We start from the raw sequence: 20009 nt of genomic DNA on the forward strand, positions 1-20009 counted from the left end.
TCGACGCGCGGGATTTACTGACTCGCGAGAACTCACGAGTCATCAACAACTCATGAATCACCAAAACAACCGACGAGTCATCGAGGGTTCTGAGTTCTCGAGTGAATCCCACGGTCTGCGAAGCTTCAGGTGGTACAACACCGGCTCTGAGTTTTGCTCGGTCGGGACTGTCTCTCTGCTCACTCAGGCGCTTGAGTTGACTTGTGGAGTTGCTGTTAACTACGAAATTGTAAGTTATAAAGCTTTTTGCAGCTAAGATGGCTAGGAATAGTAGAAGCTAATGTTGCAAGAGGTTTGTGTGTGCCGCTGTTATCATGTTAGATTGAATTGTAGTAGGACTCAACTGAACCGGGTTAAAGATACTAGAGACTCGTGATTCGTGAGTCAATTTAAAGACTCGGGTTAAAGATCCGAGTGAATCACAACTCAAACAGGTCTAATAGCGTGTAAGACGGAGCCTGCTGGATCATAGTTCATAAAAATGCAGCGCAGTGACGATACAGACATTTCATAGCCTACACAAGACTGGTGTAACGCCGCTAATGAGTCAGCCGTCACTCTCTGAGTAGCCTAGCATACGCTTCAGTCCATCGCACTCCCCCTGTCTTTCGGTCGTTCTTTTTTTTTTTAAGATTTCGGCCTTTATTTTGATAGGAAAGCTGAAGACATGTACAGACATGAAAATCACTCACCTTTCGGCGAAATTCGCCGTTTTGAAACCAAAATAGGTGACCTACGTGAATCGTGTAGATTTGATGAGAAAATGTTTAAGGGGGGAGAGGGGGGGTGTAAGTACTCGGGCCTGGTGCCGTATGACTATTTTAGAAAAATAAATAAATTAAAAAGTCCACATGGGATTTGTTGGATTTAACCATACTGTCTATGGATTTGACCAATCATCGAACTTCCACCAACCTTCTGCAGCGCATGTTCAAGGAAGACACCGGCAGCGGTAAGACAGGGCTTGCTAGTCATTAGATGCTAGTCACAAAGCTTTAGTCCGTGCATTCTGTAATACGAGTACGTTTTTTGATGATGACCTGGCCAAAGTAGTACATTTTAGTTTTCACAATGATTCATTTTAGGATTATGATATTATTGCAATATGTAAATCCACATTGACTCTTTATTTAATATATGGTTGGAAGAAGTACAAATGTATCCAAAACTTTTTAGTCTTTAAAAATGACTTTTATTATTGTGTAATGTCAGAAGGACTTTAACTGTTTTGCCAGTCAAATTAACTTTAATGAGTGCATATTGACATATTACACTGTTGGTTGGCAAAAAATGCATCTCAAAATGCATCAGATTGATGCTTTAAAATATGGAATATTTAAAATTTTCTTCCGGGGGGCATGCCCGGGAACCTCCAAAGGGGTAATATCCTTCTCACCTTTTTCACCCCTGACCCGTTTTCATGCCTGTCATATAGGAAAGGGCTGCAGGTCGGAGTCAAACCTCTATATTTACCAACTGAGCTATCCGGGCGTCCTCTCTCTCTTTTAATCAGTCTGTTATTGTTGTTGAAAGCTTATGAAGGAGCTTTCTCAGGCTATTTATTTTAGATAACTTTCATTTACATGTGTTGCAGCTGTATATTTTCAAACTGGTAAAGGAAACCCTGTCTTTGCATTTTATTTTAATCACAATCTGTTTTAATAAAAGAGCTTGTGAAAAGTGGCTTTGACTTAAAACTGAACATTTAGCCCACTTTGTAAAAAAATACAGAGCTATATATCGTGTATCGCCATTCAGCGTTAGGGCGATGCGAGGAAAAATTTGGGTGCACCTAAATTTTGTGCTGGTGCACCTAAATAAAAAAAGTTAGGCGCACCAGTGCAACCAAGGCAAAAAGTTAGTGTGGAGCCCTGTGTTATAGAACATGAATGTTAAATTTGACCTCTGATCCTGTTCCCCATAAGCTAACCCCTCACCAGAGCCTGTGAGACATTCCCTCCAGTTGCCAGCGATTTGAAATGTCGGCTGTTATAGACCAGTTGCACCTGCTCCAAGTCCAGGGTCTCCAAAACTTCCTGACTGGGCCGGTCCACAACCTGCAGCTTTTCATGGCTGTCTACCAGGACCAGTGTACGACTGTTAATCCACTGCAGAGACAAAGAGATAGGAGGAGTCATGCACTTATAACAAACAAAGATATATGTCTTTATTAGTTTATTATTATTATTATTTAGTTAGATCGCACATGTAGTGGAAAACAGGCAAACTGTTGGACAAGAAACATGTAATACCTCTTTCCCACTGGCCAAAAAACCTACTTACACCCACTAACATCTGGCTTTTGTCTGCATTGGGACAAATGACTCTGCTGCAGAGGTGTATAGTCCAGGTGCCAGAAAGTAGAAATCCTGTCCAGCAGCTGTCCCAACCATCACTAAACCTCTACCAGGTAGATGAGCTCGTTAGTGAAAACACCTGTTCTAGATGTAGAGGCAGATCCAAAAACATGGCAGGATTTTTACTTTCTGGCACCTGGACTATACACCTCTGCTCTGCTGTAGGCACAGGTATTTATCGACTCCAGCCTCGACCATCAGCGATGAAAACAGGACACCCGGTACAAGATACAATTTTTGTCCCTTTTCCCGGTGCTCTGCTGTGACGCGCTTCGGCTCTGTTGGTAACTTCTGTCATCTCTGCCACAAATTCCGCCAGTCTCCGCCCAAGCATAGCTTGAACATCAAATAGTTTTTTTTCCAGTGCGCAATTACACATTGTCACTGCCGTTTTCCTGCCCATCACGACACATTGTTTCGCTTAAGCAACGCTTGCTGATTATTTATACAGTGGAACTGTCCTGAGCCCTCATGGACTTAGCAGACTTGGTCTATGAGAGTGTAAGGTGAGTTAGGTACTTACACTCAGGCTAATGATGTCACAGCTGAGGTGGAGTTGTTTTTGTTTGATGACATGGATGGTCCCCGTCTCTTCCTTCCTTACCTGAACAAACCATAGCGCAGAAGAGAACATTAAAACACAACAAACTGTTGCCCACCGATCATTACTTTCAGAATACACTTTTGAAGCAGTTTAGCATGTAGATATCTGGGAAATTTTACATTAAAAAAATTATTATTCTAATGCGGGTATGTATTGGGGATACACTCACCTGTAACTAACTGGCTAGATTATGTTGTACATTACTAAATATCTGCAACAAGCACAGAGATTGCAACCTGCCGGTGTCTGAGGTGAATGTAGACAGGGCCATAATTCAATAATATTGGACAATAATACTAATCAAGAAAGGTCCATCTTAAGTGAAGTATGAAACATTTTAAGTCATTAATTAGTTGGCTGAAGAACTCACTGTGTCCCTGCTCTTCTAAACTAATCTTACAAACTGACCTGTCGCTCTTTTATTCGGGCCTTTAGGTCAGTTTGCTTTAGTTAAACTGGCCAATCTCAGCTCACCTCTCTCAGTGACAAGATTACAAGGTTTAGTTAATAAAAACATGCAGTTAAATAGCATATTTTGGTAACACTTTATAATAATGGTACATGAATTATCATGAATTCATGCATGACGAAAAAGCATGAATTTATTCATGTAGTACTTCATGAACAAGGATTAATAGTAAGAGTAATGTACAAGGATTAATAGTATCTCATGCATAACTTAATGCAGGAACAATACGTTAATTAATGCATCAATTAAGGTATTTCTACCATCATTATTTCTGATTTATTAATGTGTTCTTCATAGGTAAATCTGTAGTTAAAGTGACATCATTTTTGTGGCCCTTTCAAATAAAGTGCTGACCTGCTCCATCTTTAACATTGATTAACACGATATGATTAATGGTGGCATATACAGAAATCATCTTTGTGACCCCTCAAATAAAAATATTGTCAAGACATTTCTGGTGTTCAGACACTTAGAAGTTAGTAAAAAGTAAAATTAATAAATGCCCTGCTTGGATGAGAATTGTTCTTAGGCATTACTGTTCAAGTGCCTTATGTTGGTGAATAAAGCAACTATAGAAATGCATCTGCATTATTCTGTATTTCGGGTCAATGTAGTGCAGTATCATTTTGCCAACCTACTCCTTTAATTCTTAATACATTTAATCTTTTTTATCAAAATAGTTAAAGTTAAAGATGGCGCAGGTCAGCACTCTATTTGAAGGGCCACAAACATGATGAAGTAATGAGGAAGTAATGTTTAGTTTAATCATGATTACATAAATCAGAAAATCATGATGATTCAAATACCTTAATTGATGCATTAATTAACGTATTGTTCCTGTGTTAAGTCATGCATGTGATACTATTAATCCCCGCATATTACTGATAGTTCATAAAGTACTACATGAATGAATTCATAATAATTCATATACCATTATTATTGTGTTGCCCATATTTCTGTGTATTGTACCATTCTATTTAATGCAACTGTAATGCAGAAAAATTATAATATTTCATAGAGAACATCCATATGGAGTTGCTGGAAGAAACAACATTACAGGTCATGTACAGTAGCTCACCTTATTATAATAGACAAGCAGTAATCAAACCTGTTTTTGTATGTCCAGCTGTTTTAGGACCCTAAATTATACCTGAAACTAGTTGAGTTAAATTGTGGTTCCAAGTAGTCTGACTCACATCCCAAAATGGGTGCAGCCAGATATTTTGCCAGCACTGACACAGCACTGTGGAGATAGGTCTGACAATGCGAGACTAGGTTCTAAGTAGTAGAAACAAAAGATAGCCCTTAATCAAATATGTACAATTTCTTCATTATATTATCTGAAAACAACACCGATGTTAAGAGAGTAGTATTATGAGAAAATAAAGTTTTCTGATCTTAGCAGAAAAAAAAGAAAAGAAAATCTGGACTTCTTTTGTGTGTATTGTGTATTTTGAAGTAAACAGGGAGTTGAGCAGATACCAGGAGGAAGTGGACTGTATCTCCTTTACAAAAAGCCAGGATAGGGTTGACCGTCTTCTGAACAGGAACAAACTGCCAGGCCAGCTGGGGAACACTGGACGGATCGGACTGGTGAAAGACAACACATCCCATCATTAATTAACCTCTTAATCAGCCTCTTACAATAATGTTCCAAATGCTCAGAGTTGTAAATAAGGCTAAAAACACTGCCTCCATGTCACAAAGAAAATTTCCACTATGCCACACACATAGAATGGAATTCAACCATAATTTATTTTATTATTTACAGCCGTGCTTTTCCTACTGTGACATGTACAAATGTCCTAAGTTAAAAATGCCTATTGAAAGTGCCATGCTGGGGGAGAAAACTACAGAAGAGACCATTGCTGTTCTTAAACCTGGAGCTCGAAGTTCACAAGGCTCTGCAGGGATCATCTTATAAGTAATGATCATATTCTAAATTTAACTGTAGAGATTGTTTGAAAAGCAAAACTTGGGTTTGTTGCAACTGTGCGGTACAACACATTTTGTCACTTAGGACATCTTACGCAATGGCCATCTAATTAATATCAAGCCTGTGGCTGGATGTGGCATTTGTAGTAATGTTGGTTGCATTAACTCTAGCTAAATCATTAAGAAACAGACAAGCCTCACTATGTGGCATGATCCTCAATCAATCAAGTCAATAAGGACAAGAAATGGAAATGTCATTTTTCATTACCTCACCAGTGTCAGGTGACTGTTAAGGTCACTAGATCTAAGGATAGAGGGTGTTGTTTGTTGTATGCTCTACATGTTTTAAAGCCTATTGAGGGAAATTTCATGATTAGTTATTTTGTAATAGTAATTCGTAATCTTTATACATAAAATTGACTTGACTACATCAAGCTGTAGCTAAAGTTGAGCTGAGGTTACATTACATACATTCTACTATTTTTAAACATGAAAACACATGAGCAGGAACAGTGTATTTCACCTATTTTATGATTGTGTACAGTATAGCTTTTAAGAGCAGAGACAGACAAGTGGTGAGAAATACTTGGCCCAATTTATTACCTGATTCACAATGAACAAAGAATTACCTCTTTTTGTTTATCGACCCAATGCATTGGTTCTGCCCTTCAATAACGCACTTTGTACTTGATGACAATGTTACTGCAGGACCTCTGCTATCCTCCTTAAACTCAGCTGGAAGTAGTATGATGAGCAATGTATTGGCCAAATCTCAATGGAAAGTACTGAGTATATACTGTATATGGACAGTGGTATTTCTTGCTTCAAGAGAGCTTTGAAAGTTTCTGTGCACTTTTTGATACGTTTCCCTCCATTTAAAAATGCTCATCAGTAGAACTTGGAGAGAATTGTACTCATCACTTTCATTGCTGACATGTGACAACACTGCTAGCCACAGCCTTTGTTAAAGGTCCTATGACATGCTGCTTTTTGGATGCTTTTATATAGGTCTTAGTGGTCCCCTAATACTGTATTTGAAGTCTCTTTCCCGAAATTCAGCCTTGGTACACAATTAGAGGCACTACGAGCCAGTCTCACAATGAGCTTTCCTTAGGACGTGCCATTTCTGTGTCTGTAGCTTTAAATGCTATTGAGGAGGAGAGAGGTGGGGCAAGGTAGAGGGTGGGGGTGTGGCCTTGACCAGCTTGCGGCCACGGTTGTAGCTCTATTTGCTCATGGGCCGGCCAAATTCTCTGGGCAGCTGTGGGTGGCGGGCAAAGCAGAGAAAGGGGAGGTAACCTTGCCCCTTATGACGACATAAAGGGAAGCTTCCAGATCGGCCCATCTGAACTTTCATTTTTTCAAAGGCAGAGCAGGATACCCAGGGCTCGGTTCACACCTATCACCATTTCTAGCCACTGGGGGACCATAGGCAGGCTAGGTGAACTCATATGTGAGGAACTAGTGAAATTAATTTTCATGCCATGGGGCCTTTAATAAGTGAGACGAACCCATTAATCTACAACAGCAACTTAGGCTTCATTGTTTTCATTTTAAAATATCTTTTGTAACGGTTACGCCTCGCTTCTACACTACTCCAGCGATTCAGAGCCCCTAAAAGAGACATTAGCAAACACTGCTGATGTGTTTTAACAAACGAAGACCTTTGGAAACGACGATCCACATCAGTCAGTCTTATCGGACTCACATACCTTTCAGTAACAGTTCCACCTCGTCGTCAGTCTGGGTAAATAAATCCCTGGTCATGATTTTTAACCGCAGAGTAACAATCTGCTTCCTTTTTACACCGGCACGCACATGCCCAGTGTATGTAAATGGTCATGCGATGTGTGTATTCAAACGTGTTAATATGGATGGAGATTAGTTCTGCTACAGGAGCTAAAACTCTTGTGTGGACGGAGATCATATTTGTTTTAAAATGCCGTTCAAAAATGAAATTGTAGTATTGGGGATGTAACCTTAGCGGGCATTTAAGAACTCATGCTAACTGTTAACCTCAGCAAAGAATTAGAATTAAACATCTCATTGTATCAATGAATGCACTCATTAACAACAAAATAAACAAGCAGACAAATATACAAACCTTGCTGTAGGGGAAAGTCATCCAGACTTTCAGCGAGGGCTTTAGTCCAATGACCAGAATCTGGTAAAAGAAAACCAAAAAGCAGAAACATCACAAATTTTACACACAGTTGGGTTGATAAGTAGAAGCTGGACGATGCACTGTGAACGGAACTGTGTGTGTTGTGTACCTTAGTGAGAGAGGCCATAGCCAGCAGAGAGTAGTGTGTGATGGGATGGTCTCTGTAGTCTGGAGGAGCACGCAACGGTTCAACACAGCAGACCTCACCTTTAGAACCACTGAAGAGACATCGAGAGTCACAGGACCGCATCCCCATCACCCTCCTAGAAAAAAAGAGAATCATTAACAGAAACACACACAATAGAGGATAATGAGGGTAACATTAAGATGAAACAAGAACAGAGTAAGAGTAAGGAGATAATAAAAGGTAGAGACAAGTAAGGGAAAAAAGCAGCACACTGGAATCACACCGCTTGCAAATGTGAATTATAGATGCAGAGAGTGTTACCAACACATACATGACAAAGTAGAGCGAGAAACTTTTAGGCTTGAAAATAACTATCAGATGATATTAAAAATAATGTACATTAACTATTTACAATTAAATGAGGTTCTTTTCAGCATTTGACAATTTTCTCATCTCACGTCTCAGTGGAAGTGCATTGTGAAACAGACATTGTATTTTTTTTCAGTGGGTCAAAATTCTGTTGACACTATTAAAAAACTATAATGATATTGGCCCCCATTTATGAAACGTGCGTAGGACCTAAAACAGGTGTAAGATGGTCGTACGCCAATTCCTACACAAAGCAAGGCATTTATCAATTTGAATGTGAGCGTAAGCTGCAATAAAAAATTCCGTTTCTCTTTTAAAGTGTTCTTAATGGCCACAAGTGAACGATTTATTTCTGCCATTGACCGAGTTATTTCGGCTTGTTTTTCCAGCCCCTCGTTGTCAGGAGACAGGGTCGGGGTGGTGGTCCAACACGGGGGGGCGGAGGACACGCACTCTCCCTCATAGCTGTTGCATGGCTCTGACTCATGAAAAAAACGAGTAAAATAAAAGACACTGCATAAACTCCGCTACTGTGTGTTTATTTAAATATAGGTAAGCTACACCATGTAGGCCTAAGAGATTGCAATATAAGCCTGTATATAACTATTAGGACTATAGCATACATATGGCAAGGATGTATAAATTAAATAAACTTCAGCTGGAGTCCGATTTACCACGGCAACACTCATCATCAACATCAGTGATCTTTTTTTCCATTTCGCATTCTTTCTACAGCCTTTAATAACAGTTTTCAGGCTGCCAAATAGTACACACATTAGTGCAAATGAACCTGAGACATCAGGGTTTCAATCTCCACCTCTGAAAAGTGCCGCTTCTTAGCCGAATTACTAGGGTTGGGTACCTTTCGCATCTGAACCAATACCAGTATCAATACCGGTACCTCAAATTCGGTTCCGGTAACCAACGGTCCTTTTTTCAGTACTTACAAAAAAAAAATATTTCAGTTGTAAAAATAATTCCAAACCTATTTACTTAGAACATTCTGTTATTTATTCAGAATATTTTATACTGACAGAAATTAAATAAAAATAAAACCTCTCCCTCTCTCCTCCCAAACCCATCCCTACAACCTATTAAATTGAATAATTATTAAACTTGTATACGTATATTCTTTTTTAGCCTGTTTTATTTTCATCACCTTTTGATTTTACGTGAACCAATACTCTGTAGTACCGACGTGATTCGGTCGGGACCGGTAAAAGTACCGGGTTCGGTACCCAACCCTACAGATTATGTCTCGCCATGTCGTAAATTGTAGGGGTGAGGCCTCAAAACCGAGAATATATTGGGGCGTGATATTTAAATTACGATCGATCCAGTCGCTGCATTTATCAATGTACGACCATTCTTACGCTCTGATTGGTGTGATACGAACGTTTCATGAATCACACGTGAAGCATGTCGTAAGAGGATTTCTGTGCTCATATCTGCGCTGGTTTCTACGTTAGGTTGATAAATGAGGGCCATTGTCACAGCAGCCAAGTTACTTAATCATAAACAAAACCAAATAAGGGCACTATAAAATGTGGGTAAGAGACAAAGTACAAAGAAATAAGAATGAAAAAAAAATGAAAACTTAAAACCAACAATACAGAGACTAAACTTAAACTGGGACCATTGATATGTTCTGACTAAAACAGTATAATTACAGCAATAAATATAGCTCCTTGTTATTTGATAGTGCACATTTTATCACAGGTAAACTCCATGTGCTTCACAATAAAGTCCATACGGCAAGAGACACAAGTGACATGAGATTATAAGCAACTAGAATTACTGCCTTGCGGTTGTATGTCTTGGCCAACAAGTCAAGTTGCAGTTTACATTCATGTCTGGAGGGTGGTTTGGGGGTGGCAGTAGCTCAGTCTGTAGGGACTTGGCTTGGGAAGCGGTGGGGCGCAGGTTTAAGTCCCCGTGCAAATCAAGTACTGAGTGTGGACTGGTAGCTGGAGAGGTGCCAGTTTACCTGCTGTGCACTGCCAAGGTGCCCTTGAGCAAGGCACCGAACCCCCAACTGCTCTCGGACATTTATTGCATGTACAGGGCAATCTGTGTGTATTTCAGTGTGCACAGAGTGAAAAAAAAATATTCCCCCTTGCGGGATCAATAAAATTGATCTTAATCTTAATGTCTGTCGAGATTCATATGGGAATATATGTAGTGAAGACTCTTTTTATGTCACAGTGTTCTCAGTTATTGCCAAAAATGCATTGTGTGAAGTTTTTTGGCATTTGACCTTCAAAAATCTAATCCGTTCATTCTCGAGTCCAAGAGGACATTTGTGCCAAATTTGAAAATATTCCCTCGAGGCAGTCCTGTTATATCAAGTTATGAGAACGGGATGGACAGACGGACAGACAACCTGAGAACATAATGCCTCCTCGCCAGCGACAGCCATGGCCAGAGACAGCCCCGCTACGCCCTGCACTGCTACTACCTTTATTATTAGTCATAGTTCTATTATCTTTACCGTTACTATAATTGCCACTGTTCATCATGTGATTCCATTACACCCACTGCTATAAATATTATGAGTCATATTTCTGTATCCCCACCCCACCCCACCAAAAGCCAGGGTCGGCCTGTTAAAGGAACTTTTTCCTTTCCACGTCACACCTCTTGGGGGAAATTTTTACTAGGGATCAATCGATTATGGGCCTGGACGATTCTGGGGGCTGTTTTTTGGCAATTTGTAGATTATCTGTATCTGTGTTTTATTTGACCGATAACCAATAAAGCTTATTCATTAAAAAGTGCCCTACTTAGGCTCCACTACAGCTCAGTATTTCCATCTGCTCCGGTTTTACTCACCACTGTGGCACACTTAATGTCCCGCCCCCAACACTATCTGATTGGCTAGATGTTATACGATTAATAGCCTATTATAGTAATAATAAGGTTTATAATCTTCCACACTAAAGTTGCAAAAACACCCCAATCCTATGATCTATTTCTATAATGGCAAGTCAGCCAAGTTATATCACTTAAAAAGCCAGAATAATGAACTTTTTTTGTGGTGATAAAGTTAGCTTGAAGTGGCAAGTAGACCATTTGCATTAAAGGAGTTAATGAATATGGAGCGGTAGTTAAATGCTTAATTTTTTTTTTTTTATATTGGTTTCAGTGCAACATGAACTTATTTAAGCTTCCACCCTGCAAATGGAACATTACTCATCTGTATGAGACAATGTTTTCACGCTGGACTAGCAACAGACTGAAGGACAGTCTAAACCAGCTCCAAACATCGCGGGTGTATAAGCGCTGATGGGTTCACCAACTGTTGTTGTACATACATAGTGCCTGAATGTTGATGTGATCGCTTAGCGTTGGAAAAACAAAGTGAACAAACTAGAAATCAGTGACTATGAATCTTGAGCTGAACCAAATTAAATGATTCCAATCAGCAAAGTCATTCATGTAGTCCACCTTGGATGGACACTGTATGAAAAGTAAACTGTGCCTTTTCCACTATCCTCACAAGAGATCACAAGACATGACACCTGTAACCATGGCAACTGTACACAACAAAAATGGCAACAGCTGTAGCCCAAACCATGCCAAACAGTCCCCTCTAGGAACGGAGCTCTTTAACCTAAAAACAAAGTTATATAATTTACTTTATTTTACTTTTATTTTTACCTGAAAGCCAGCTCAAAAACTGATCCTCCACTGTCATTGCACACTGCAAGAGTTGGGTCATCTGTGAACTAGACACAACGACAGGAAAATAAAAAAAGGGACAGAAATCAGATGAAAATTATCAGGGATCCAATTTATGTAAGTATGTATTGTTGTGTGGGGAGTGTTGACTGTAGCCACCATACAACCTGCTCCAGTGAAAAATGGTGGCTGTGTGTGTGTGTGTGTGTGTGTGTGTGTGTTGTGTGTGTGTGTGTGTGTGTGTGTGTGTGTGTGTGTGTGTGTGTGTGTGTGTGTGTGTGTGTGTGTGTGTGTGTGTGTGTACCTTCACATGCAGTATAGCTGTCCCTGGAGGGTGGGCATCAGTGATTGTTCTCAGGAGCTTCCCACTGGCTAGATCCCACATTGTAATCTAATCATGCAGAGAGACAAGAGCAAGTTTTGAAGAAAATTTGGATCAGAGTAAGCAACTCAACAAAAACTGGCACCTGACAAAAATAGCTGGAGGAAATCAAGCCAAGTGACCAAAAAGGCGTCAATTATTTTTACTAGTGCAGTGTCCGTTTGGAGTGTGTGCCTGTTAGGAACGGGCCAATTGCTTGGGTCCAAGGATTACTTTTCACAACTTTATTGTGTAAATTCTCACAAACATGTGACAGAAAATGCAGTTATAAAACACTTGGCCACAGAACAAACAACACATACTGTATGCAAACCATCAGTAGAAACCCTGTTGAACTTCAACAGGCTGTTGTTACATTTTTATTCAAGTCCTGAGTCCACCCTTTTGAACTTTTTAAAACTCAAAAAACCTCCCAGTAAAAAAGCCTGTGATTACACTATGTTTGTACATGTGTCTGAGTATATACCTGTCCTTTGGCAAACCCGCAGAGAAGTCTTGAGCAATCGTGGTTGATGCTGAGGGCAGAGACAGCTCCAAACTCTGCCCCAGTTGCCTTGGTACCCAGACAGAGCCGCAGAGCCTGATTGGTATCTGGAGAAGATGAAGAGGACATTTACAGTAACTGCTGAAAAAGCGATGCAAACTTTAAAAAAGGTTTGGATGGTAAAATGAATATCAAAAAAGATTTTACACATCAATACGAAAACACAACAAACGAATGAAGAGGTGTAAATGCAATTAAAACCAAGAAAAAAAAAAATAAAATCAAACAACAAAGCATGCACCAAAGTAGCTTGGCCACACCAAAATGGACATGAGCGGTGATGCCTCACAGCCAGTCAGGTTGAATACAGGATGAACAACATTAAGCATGAGTAACCCATCTGACAGGGATTTTCATACCTTTTCCTGCCCGGGCATCATTATGTCAGCAATATAAAGAGACATGGGTCAGCCCTGCTGAGACCTCAGCCCCAATCAAACCCCAATCAAAGCACAAACAACATCACAGTATTAAGACTCAGTCATTTTTGGGGCGGCCTCGAGCTCACCCATTCCTCTCTCCCTTTCATGTCTATCCACTGTCGCTACTTAATAAAAAAGGAAAAAGCGGCAAAAAAAAATAAATAAATAAATTAAAAAAAAGACTCATTTTGTATCTTTGGAGACCAACATCTCTTTAAGTTAAGAGCGGTTTTGGCTGACAGAGAGATTTTTTTTTACACTAAAATATGGCTTTGGATTATTATCACACCTGTAGTGCGTTTTTCTGGTTACAGATATTGGTCCTCAGTACATCTCTACTCCTTCTGCTTACCAAATAATATGTATGTATTATGTACACACTGCTCAGGCTGCTCTGACGCATTCTCTATTCCAATTTAAGCACTGATAACTGCTTCTGCAAATACAACTCATATAACTGATATGGCTGCTGATTAACACTTATGACGCATGCTTTTATTGGTAATACTGCTGCAACCTACTCACATTATCATGGCAACACCTATACTGTATACACTAATACCATTACAACTATGTTACTGAAACTACCACTATGAATGCCAGTGACATTATTTTTTACTGACAATGTACTCCTACTCTTTTTTATTTATTACTACTGCTGCTTCTTTTGCCACTAGGGCTGGGTTAAATTAACCAATTGTCCAATTAAAATCAATTTTTGTTACAGTTATCTGATATTGATTAATAAAATCCTGAAATTGATATTTTAAAATATAATTTAAACAAAGTTTTTGGGGGTCAATTCTTAATGTAAACATTAACCTGATGCATTATAAAAAAGTATTTGAGGGTTGCTTCTTGCTTGACACAATTTACAACATAAGTTCTCTGAGAATCTGAGCAGCGGGGTCAGTATTGCATTCGCTTTACCGCACCAAGAGAGCTGAGATGGAAGGCAAAGCTCTCGATCTACCGGTCAACTTTCGTTTCCACCTTCACCTATTTTCATGAAAGCTGGGTCATGACCGAAATAACTAGATCACGGGAACAAGTGGCCAAAATGTGTTTCCTCAGGAGGGTGGCTGGCGTCTCCCTTAGAGATAGGGTGAGGAACTCAGAGTAGAGCCGCTGCTCCTTTGCGTCGAAAGGAGCCAGCTGAGGTAGTTCAGGGCGCCTCCCTAGGGAGGTGCTCCAGGCATGTCCAGCTGGGAGAATGCCTCGGGAAGACCCAGGACAAGCTGGAGAGATTATATCCCTACACTGGCCTGGGAACGCCTCGGGATCCCCCAGTCAGAGCTGGTTAAAGTGGCTCATGAGAGAGAAGTTTCGGTTACCCTGCTCGGGCTGCTGCCCCCATGACCCGACCCCAGATAAGCGGTTGACAATGGATGGATGGAAGTTCTCTGAGAATCTCCATTATATCGAAGCAATATTGCATATTGTAACAGAAATTTGCTACGACTAAGATTCACTGATAGTACCATTACTTACTAAATTAATTTTAACTCCTATCGGTCCTTTAAGTACAGATTTTTTTTCAATAAGTTGTAAAGCTGTAAACAAAGCAAACACTATACTGAGGGATTACCGTATACAAACCACAATTCCAATGAAGTTGGGACCTTGTGTAAAGCGTAAATAAAAACGGTATACAATGATTTGCAAATCCTTTTCAACCTATATTTAATTGAATACACTACAAAGATAAGGTTTTTAATGTTCAAACTGATAAACTTATTTTTTTTGTTTCAAATATTCACCTCATTTTGAATTTGATGCCTCAAAGTACAGGAATTTAGGGATTTCATCATCTACAGTCCATAATATCATCAAAAGATTCAGACAATCTGGAGTAATCTCTGCACGTAAGCGGCAAGGCCGAAAACCAACATTGAATGCATTACAATGTCATGTAAGATTGAATGCCTGTGACCTTTGATCCCTTAGGCGGAACTGCATTAAAAACCAACATCATTATGTAAAGGATATTACCATTTGGGCTCAGGAAAACTTTGGAAAAACCATTGTCAGTTAACACATGTTAAAACTCTACCATGCAAAGTGAAAGCCATATATCAACAACACCCAGAAACGCTGCCGGCTTCTCTGGGCCCAAGCTCATCTGAGATGGACTGACACAAAGTGGAAAAGTGTGCTGTGGTCTGAAGATTCCACATTTCAAATAGTTTTTGGAAATCATAGATGTCATGTCCTCCGGGCCAAAGAGGAAAAGGACCATCAAGATTGTTATCAGCGCAAAATTTAAAAGCCAGCATATGTGGTGGTATGGGGATGTATTAGTGCCCACATGGCATGGGTAACTTGCACATCTGTGAAGGCACCATTAATGCTGAAAGGTACATACAGGTTTTGGAGCAACATATGCTGCCACCCAAGCAACTTCTTTTTCAGGGACGTCCCTGCTTATTTCAGCAAGACAATGCTAAGCCATATTCTGTATGTGTTAGAACAGGGTGGCTTCGTAGTAAAAGAGTGCAGGTACTACACTGGCCTGCCTGCAGTCCAGATCCGTCTCCCATTGAATATGTGTGGCACATCATGAACCGCAAAAAACGAATTGTTCAGCAACTGAAGTCATACATCAAGCAAGAATGGGAAAGAATTCCACCTACAAAGCTTCAACAATTAGTTTCCTCAGTTCACAAACGCTTATTGAGTGTTGTTAAAAGTAAAGTTGATGAAATACTGGTAAACATGGCCCTCTCCCAGCTTTTTTGGAACGAATTGCAGGCATCAAATTCTAATTGAGTAATTATTTGCAAAAAAAACAAAAAGGTTTATCAGTTTGAACATTAAATATCTTGTCTTTGTAGTAGATATATTCAACTGAATATAGGTTTAAAAGGATTTACAAATCTAAGAACCTACAAGCGAAAACTCTGTTTTGTAATGGTACCCTGTGAACATGGTAGGCCACTAAGTCCTTACCCTCCTGCGGACACCCTGTACAAAAAATTGACACCAGTTTTAAAAGGTTCAAACAAAAGAAGGCGTAAATTTGTAATCACTATGGTCCAATCCTTTCTCTGTGATAAAGTGCTGGCGAGGTCCGGGAACAAAGGGGGGAGCTGATACTGGACAGGAGATAAGGAGGGAGTCAACTGGTGCCTAAAAGTCCTGATTACCTGAGTCAATAAAACCTGGTGTGTGACTTCACTACCACATCCTGCCTGAAACCTGGACCAACAATCTGTCCTCACCAACAACTGGTTTTGCCTTTTTTCAACTCTGCAGATCATACAAAGGTAAGTACACCTTTATTAATTCTTTTAGATATTAGACAGAGTGTGGGCTAATGTTGCTAATATTTCATGACATTTATTTCTACATGGACATGTTTTTATCTATCTTTAGATTTAGTCGTAGTCTTAGTCCTGAGATCAAAAGTTAATGTGTGTTTTTAGTCATGTTTAGATGACTTCATCCTTTTCATCCATCAACATTTTAGTGTAGTTTTAGACATCCATTAATTTAAAACCATTAGCTTCAGTCATAGCAGTTGCTGATTTTACAGAGGTCCACAAAAAAAGTCCACATAAAACATAAAAGCAGGGTTCAAATAAAAAAAAATTAAATAGAGGAACAAAACAGTAACTGTAATACAACACAACCAAATCAATAACAGAAAATTATCAATAAATGGTTCCGAATACCACATAATATAAACAAAATAAAGCAAAGAGTGTGAACTGAAAGATTGACAAATGATTACAATTATACAGCCACATTTAAGTCAAAATTCCTGTATACAACTGTATTTTTTAAGAAGTTGGCCTTGGCTCTAGGAATAACTAATTGTTGTCTATGCACAAACAAACAGAGGGGCATATACAACACAACATTTTTGAGAGTTCACACCGAAAGTCCTTTTGTGTTCCAGAGCAGCTCCGCTCAAAAGAAGAAATAAAAATAAAAATACACACAGAGCTAGACAACAATTACACATATAGTACAAAGATGAAGACATATCAACAGCCATGGCAAAGAACCATGTTTCAAGATAGACTCCGATGAAGATCTTAAATGGCAGCAAACTGATTTTGGTTCAACAGGATAGACTGATGTATAAAAGAGTAAACGAAGGGACTCTAAATTGCCTGTTAGAAAGATATGTTAGAATATTTATGCGATTGACCAGCACACTCTTCAAGAGCTGAAAAAGATTTAGATATACTTAAAAATATAAATTTTCTCAAGAAAACAAGCTGATGGGAATGTAATCTGCTTCAACTGAGAGCCCAGACAGTATGTAATGGACACTACTACTACTACGTTAACAGTGAAGTCTAACCTTATTGTGGGATAATTAAAGTTTATCGAGATCCTTCTTCTTAGCAGCAGACCTACCAAGACTCAATTTTTATTTTTTTACTCCTAATAATTTGATCTAATTTGAACTTGATCTAGTTTGAAGCCTTGTATAAAGAAGCAGAGCTAGGGGATTCATTCTTTCTAATTATAATTGATTTATATGTAAATATATATGAATGCAGTCCATTTAGATTTAGTTTAAACAATAAACATCAATCAACAAAGCATAGATGATTGATTCTGACAAACTGTCTCTCTGCTTCACAAAAGTGCTGAATTAACTGAAATGATTCTGTTTTGTCTGCAGTTCACAGCCAGCCTCTTCCCCCACCACACCTCATCACGATGCCTCATCGCCTCTGCTCTGTTGAGATTAAAAACAACTCTGGCTGCTACACTCTCGCCAACCCAAGGTGATGCATTGCTTTTGTACTTGACTTTTTCTGAAGGTATTGAAAGTACATTTTTAACCAGACTTAAGCACTTCCCTGGGTTGTATTAGTTGTATTTTCTAACAGTAAATTTTCTAAAGTACACTGCAAAATCATACCCAACCTGGGAAGTATCTTAAAAACTGATAAACATTCCTGGACGTATTATTTACTATAGACAACCACTCATCAATGGGGTTGCACAATTTCACTAATTAGTGATGTGTTCATGAGATCAGTTTTAGTTGTCAATTTTATCTATGTAGCCTCAAACGGCTTTACAATCTATACAGCATACGACACCCTCCATCCTTAGAGCCAGGATATTTCTTCCAGGACGGACAGACATGCAATCAATGTTGTGTTTACAGAATGGACAGAAAGATGACAACAATAGGTAGACAGATTGCATTAACCAACTTGCAGGTGCCACCACTTCAAGCTACATTGTTCTCATTAGCAAAACTGACTTTACTCAAGTACTTACTGTCCATTTTCAAATGAAAAAGCTGCATGCTCCCACACACTCCTCTGCTTTCCTTTTAGTCAGACAGAGATATTCATCCAGGTAGCTTAACTGACAGTTACTGTGTGTTTGAGCTGCCCAGCTTGCATACTTCTCTGAAGTAAATGACACATGGCACACTTTATGAAACCCCTGTCTAGTCTGAGTCATCTTTTCCTGGTTTGGACCCTTTAGTTCCAAAGAAGGCAAATCCTACTGCTTCAGCATATACAAACCCCAAATCCAATGAAGTTGGGACGTTGTGTAAAACATAAATAAAAACTACAAATACAATAATTTGCAAATCCTTTTCAACCTATATTCAATTGAATACACTACAAAGACAAGATATTTAATGTTCAAACTGATTAACTTTATTGTTATGAAGCGCAAAATACGACAACGGAGACCCCAGACTGTTGAGCAACTGAAGTCGTACATGAAGCAAGAATGGGACAGAATTCCACCTACAAGGCTTCAACAATTAGTGTCCTCAGTTCACAAATGCTTATTGAGTGTTGTTAAAAGGAAAGGTTATGTAACACCGTGGTAAACATGCCCCTGTCCCAGCTTTTTTGGAACGTGTTGCAGGCATCAAACTCAAAATGAGAAAATTGTTGCAAAAAAACAATAAAGTTTATGAGTTTGAACATTAAATATCTGGTCTTTGTAGTGTATTCAATTGAATATAGGTTGAAAAGGATTTATAAGTGGAATGCTCAGCTGTGTGTATAATGTCACATTAGTGCAAGACTGTTAAGCAGTTGAGATAACGGACTCTTCGAGGGTGCATTCGCGTGCTTGTAGGAAAAGACACAAAAACCTACCAGTGAATGTAAATATCAATGGTATGATTTGGAAAGGAAGATTTCTGCAAGAACCTGTCTGATATGATGCGCCTCTCTGTGTTCAGGGTGTTCACTGAGAGCGGCAACTGTGAGGTCCCTCTGCCACCGATGGTGGGTCCCTACTCCCCTGCCAGCGCATTGTTCAATAAGCACATGGGCAGTGCTACCGGGGCTGTCGGCGTTTTCACCTATGACCTTTTCAACCCCAACCTCAACGACTACAGCCACGTCGTTGCCGTCATGTTCTCCGTGCCCTACGACCGAAACCTCTACTCCAACTGGTTTGCTGTGGGGATCCTTGACAGAGGAAACAACTGTGACTACAATCTTTATGATATGATGTATAATGGAAATGAAAATAATTTTGTAAGAGGAAAGGCTGATGGCTCCTGCATTTCTTATCAGGGTGATTATGCTATTGTCAGTGCTTCCATGTCAGACTCAGGTGAAGCAGTCCTGAGGGTGGATATCAATGACGTTGGCATGTATTAAGTCAGAAGGAGGAAGATCCTACTCTTGTTATGCAAGTCATATGAGATGATCAGTCATTTTAATAAAATATTTCAGTATGTGTGAAGCTCAATCAACTGACATAGTTCGTCACTAGCTGAAGTGGTGTTCATAAATGTACCTAAAATAGGAGTACATTAATAGTGTGATTTTAAAACGCTGATGCCTAATTACAAATAAAAAACAAGACTTGTATGTGTCCATGAAATTATGTCCTCTTTGTAAGAAAATGATAATAACAAATTCAGTGTGTTCCTTCTGATACATAGAGATCTATTTGATACAGAACCGTTTCTGGATGTTTTGGTGCCCTGCTCTGATTCTTACAT

At 39.3% G+C, this 20009-nt stretch overlaps 2 protein-coding genes across 6 annotated transcripts in view; one reads left to right on the forward strand and one right to left on the reverse strand.

Moving 5' to 3' along the window:
• vps8 (VPS8 subunit of CORVET complex) overlaps nucleotides 1-20009 on the reverse strand; it is an 83230-nt gene that overhangs the window by 47232 nt on the left and 15989 nt on the right. For 3 of the 5 annotated variants that reach the window (XM_039783332.1, XM_039783333.1, XM_039783330.1), the window contains 9 exons: nucleotides 12992-12997; nucleotides 12555-12679; nucleotides 12011-12097; nucleotides 11686-11753; nucleotides 7639-7792; nucleotides 7470-7529; nucleotides 4913-5020; nucleotides 2881-2961; nucleotides 1938-2108 (listed from right to left, as the gene is read on the reverse strand). In XM_039783332.1, coding sequence (XP_039639266.1) covers nucleotides 1938-2108; nucleotides 2881-2961; nucleotides 4913-5020; nucleotides 7470-7529; nucleotides 7639-7792; nucleotides 11686-11753; nucleotides 12011-12097; nucleotides 12555-12679; nucleotides 12992-12997 — 860 coding nt within the window. The remainder of the gene's footprint in view (nucleotides 1-1937; nucleotides 2109-2880; nucleotides 2962-4912; nucleotides 5021-7469; nucleotides 7530-7638; nucleotides 7793-11685; nucleotides 11754-12010; nucleotides 12098-12554; nucleotides 12680-12991; nucleotides 12998-20009) is intronic. The other 2 variants (XM_039783334.1, XM_039783331.1) reach the window with 1 other exon arrangement.
• Nucleotides 115-19816, forward strand: LOC120547718 (bryoporin-like). Its single transcript, XM_039783336.1, has 4 exons — nucleotides 115-229; nucleotides 16113-16320; nucleotides 17694-17799; nucleotides 19236-19816. Exons 3-4 carry the CDS (start codon nucleotides 17732-17734, stop codon nucleotides 19660-19662), a joined length of 495 nt encoding a protein of 164 aa, XP_039639270.1. The 5' UTR covers nucleotides 115-229; nucleotides 16113-16320; nucleotides 17694-17731; the 3' UTR covers nucleotides 19663-19816.

This window comes from Perca fluviatilis, chromosome 19 (genome assembly GCF_010015445.1).
Source record: "Perca fluviatilis chromosome 19, GENO_Pfluv_1.0, whole genome shotgun sequence".
In the NCBI taxonomy this organism is placed as follows: domain Eukaryota; kingdom Metazoa; phylum Chordata; class Actinopteri; order Perciformes; family Percidae; genus Perca; species Perca fluviatilis.

What these genes read in the sequence shown, in the direction of transcription:
- LOC120547718 (XM_039783336.1), top strand. Translation starts at nt 17,732, where the DNA reads ATGCCTCATCGCCTCTGCTCTGTTGAGATTAAAAACAACTCTGGCTGC. An exon ending in TACACTCTCGCCAACCCAAG is followed by an intron (nt 17,800 to 19,235) that starts GTGATGCATTGC and finishes CTCTGTGTTCAG; the next exon opens with GGTGTTCACTGAGAGCGGCA.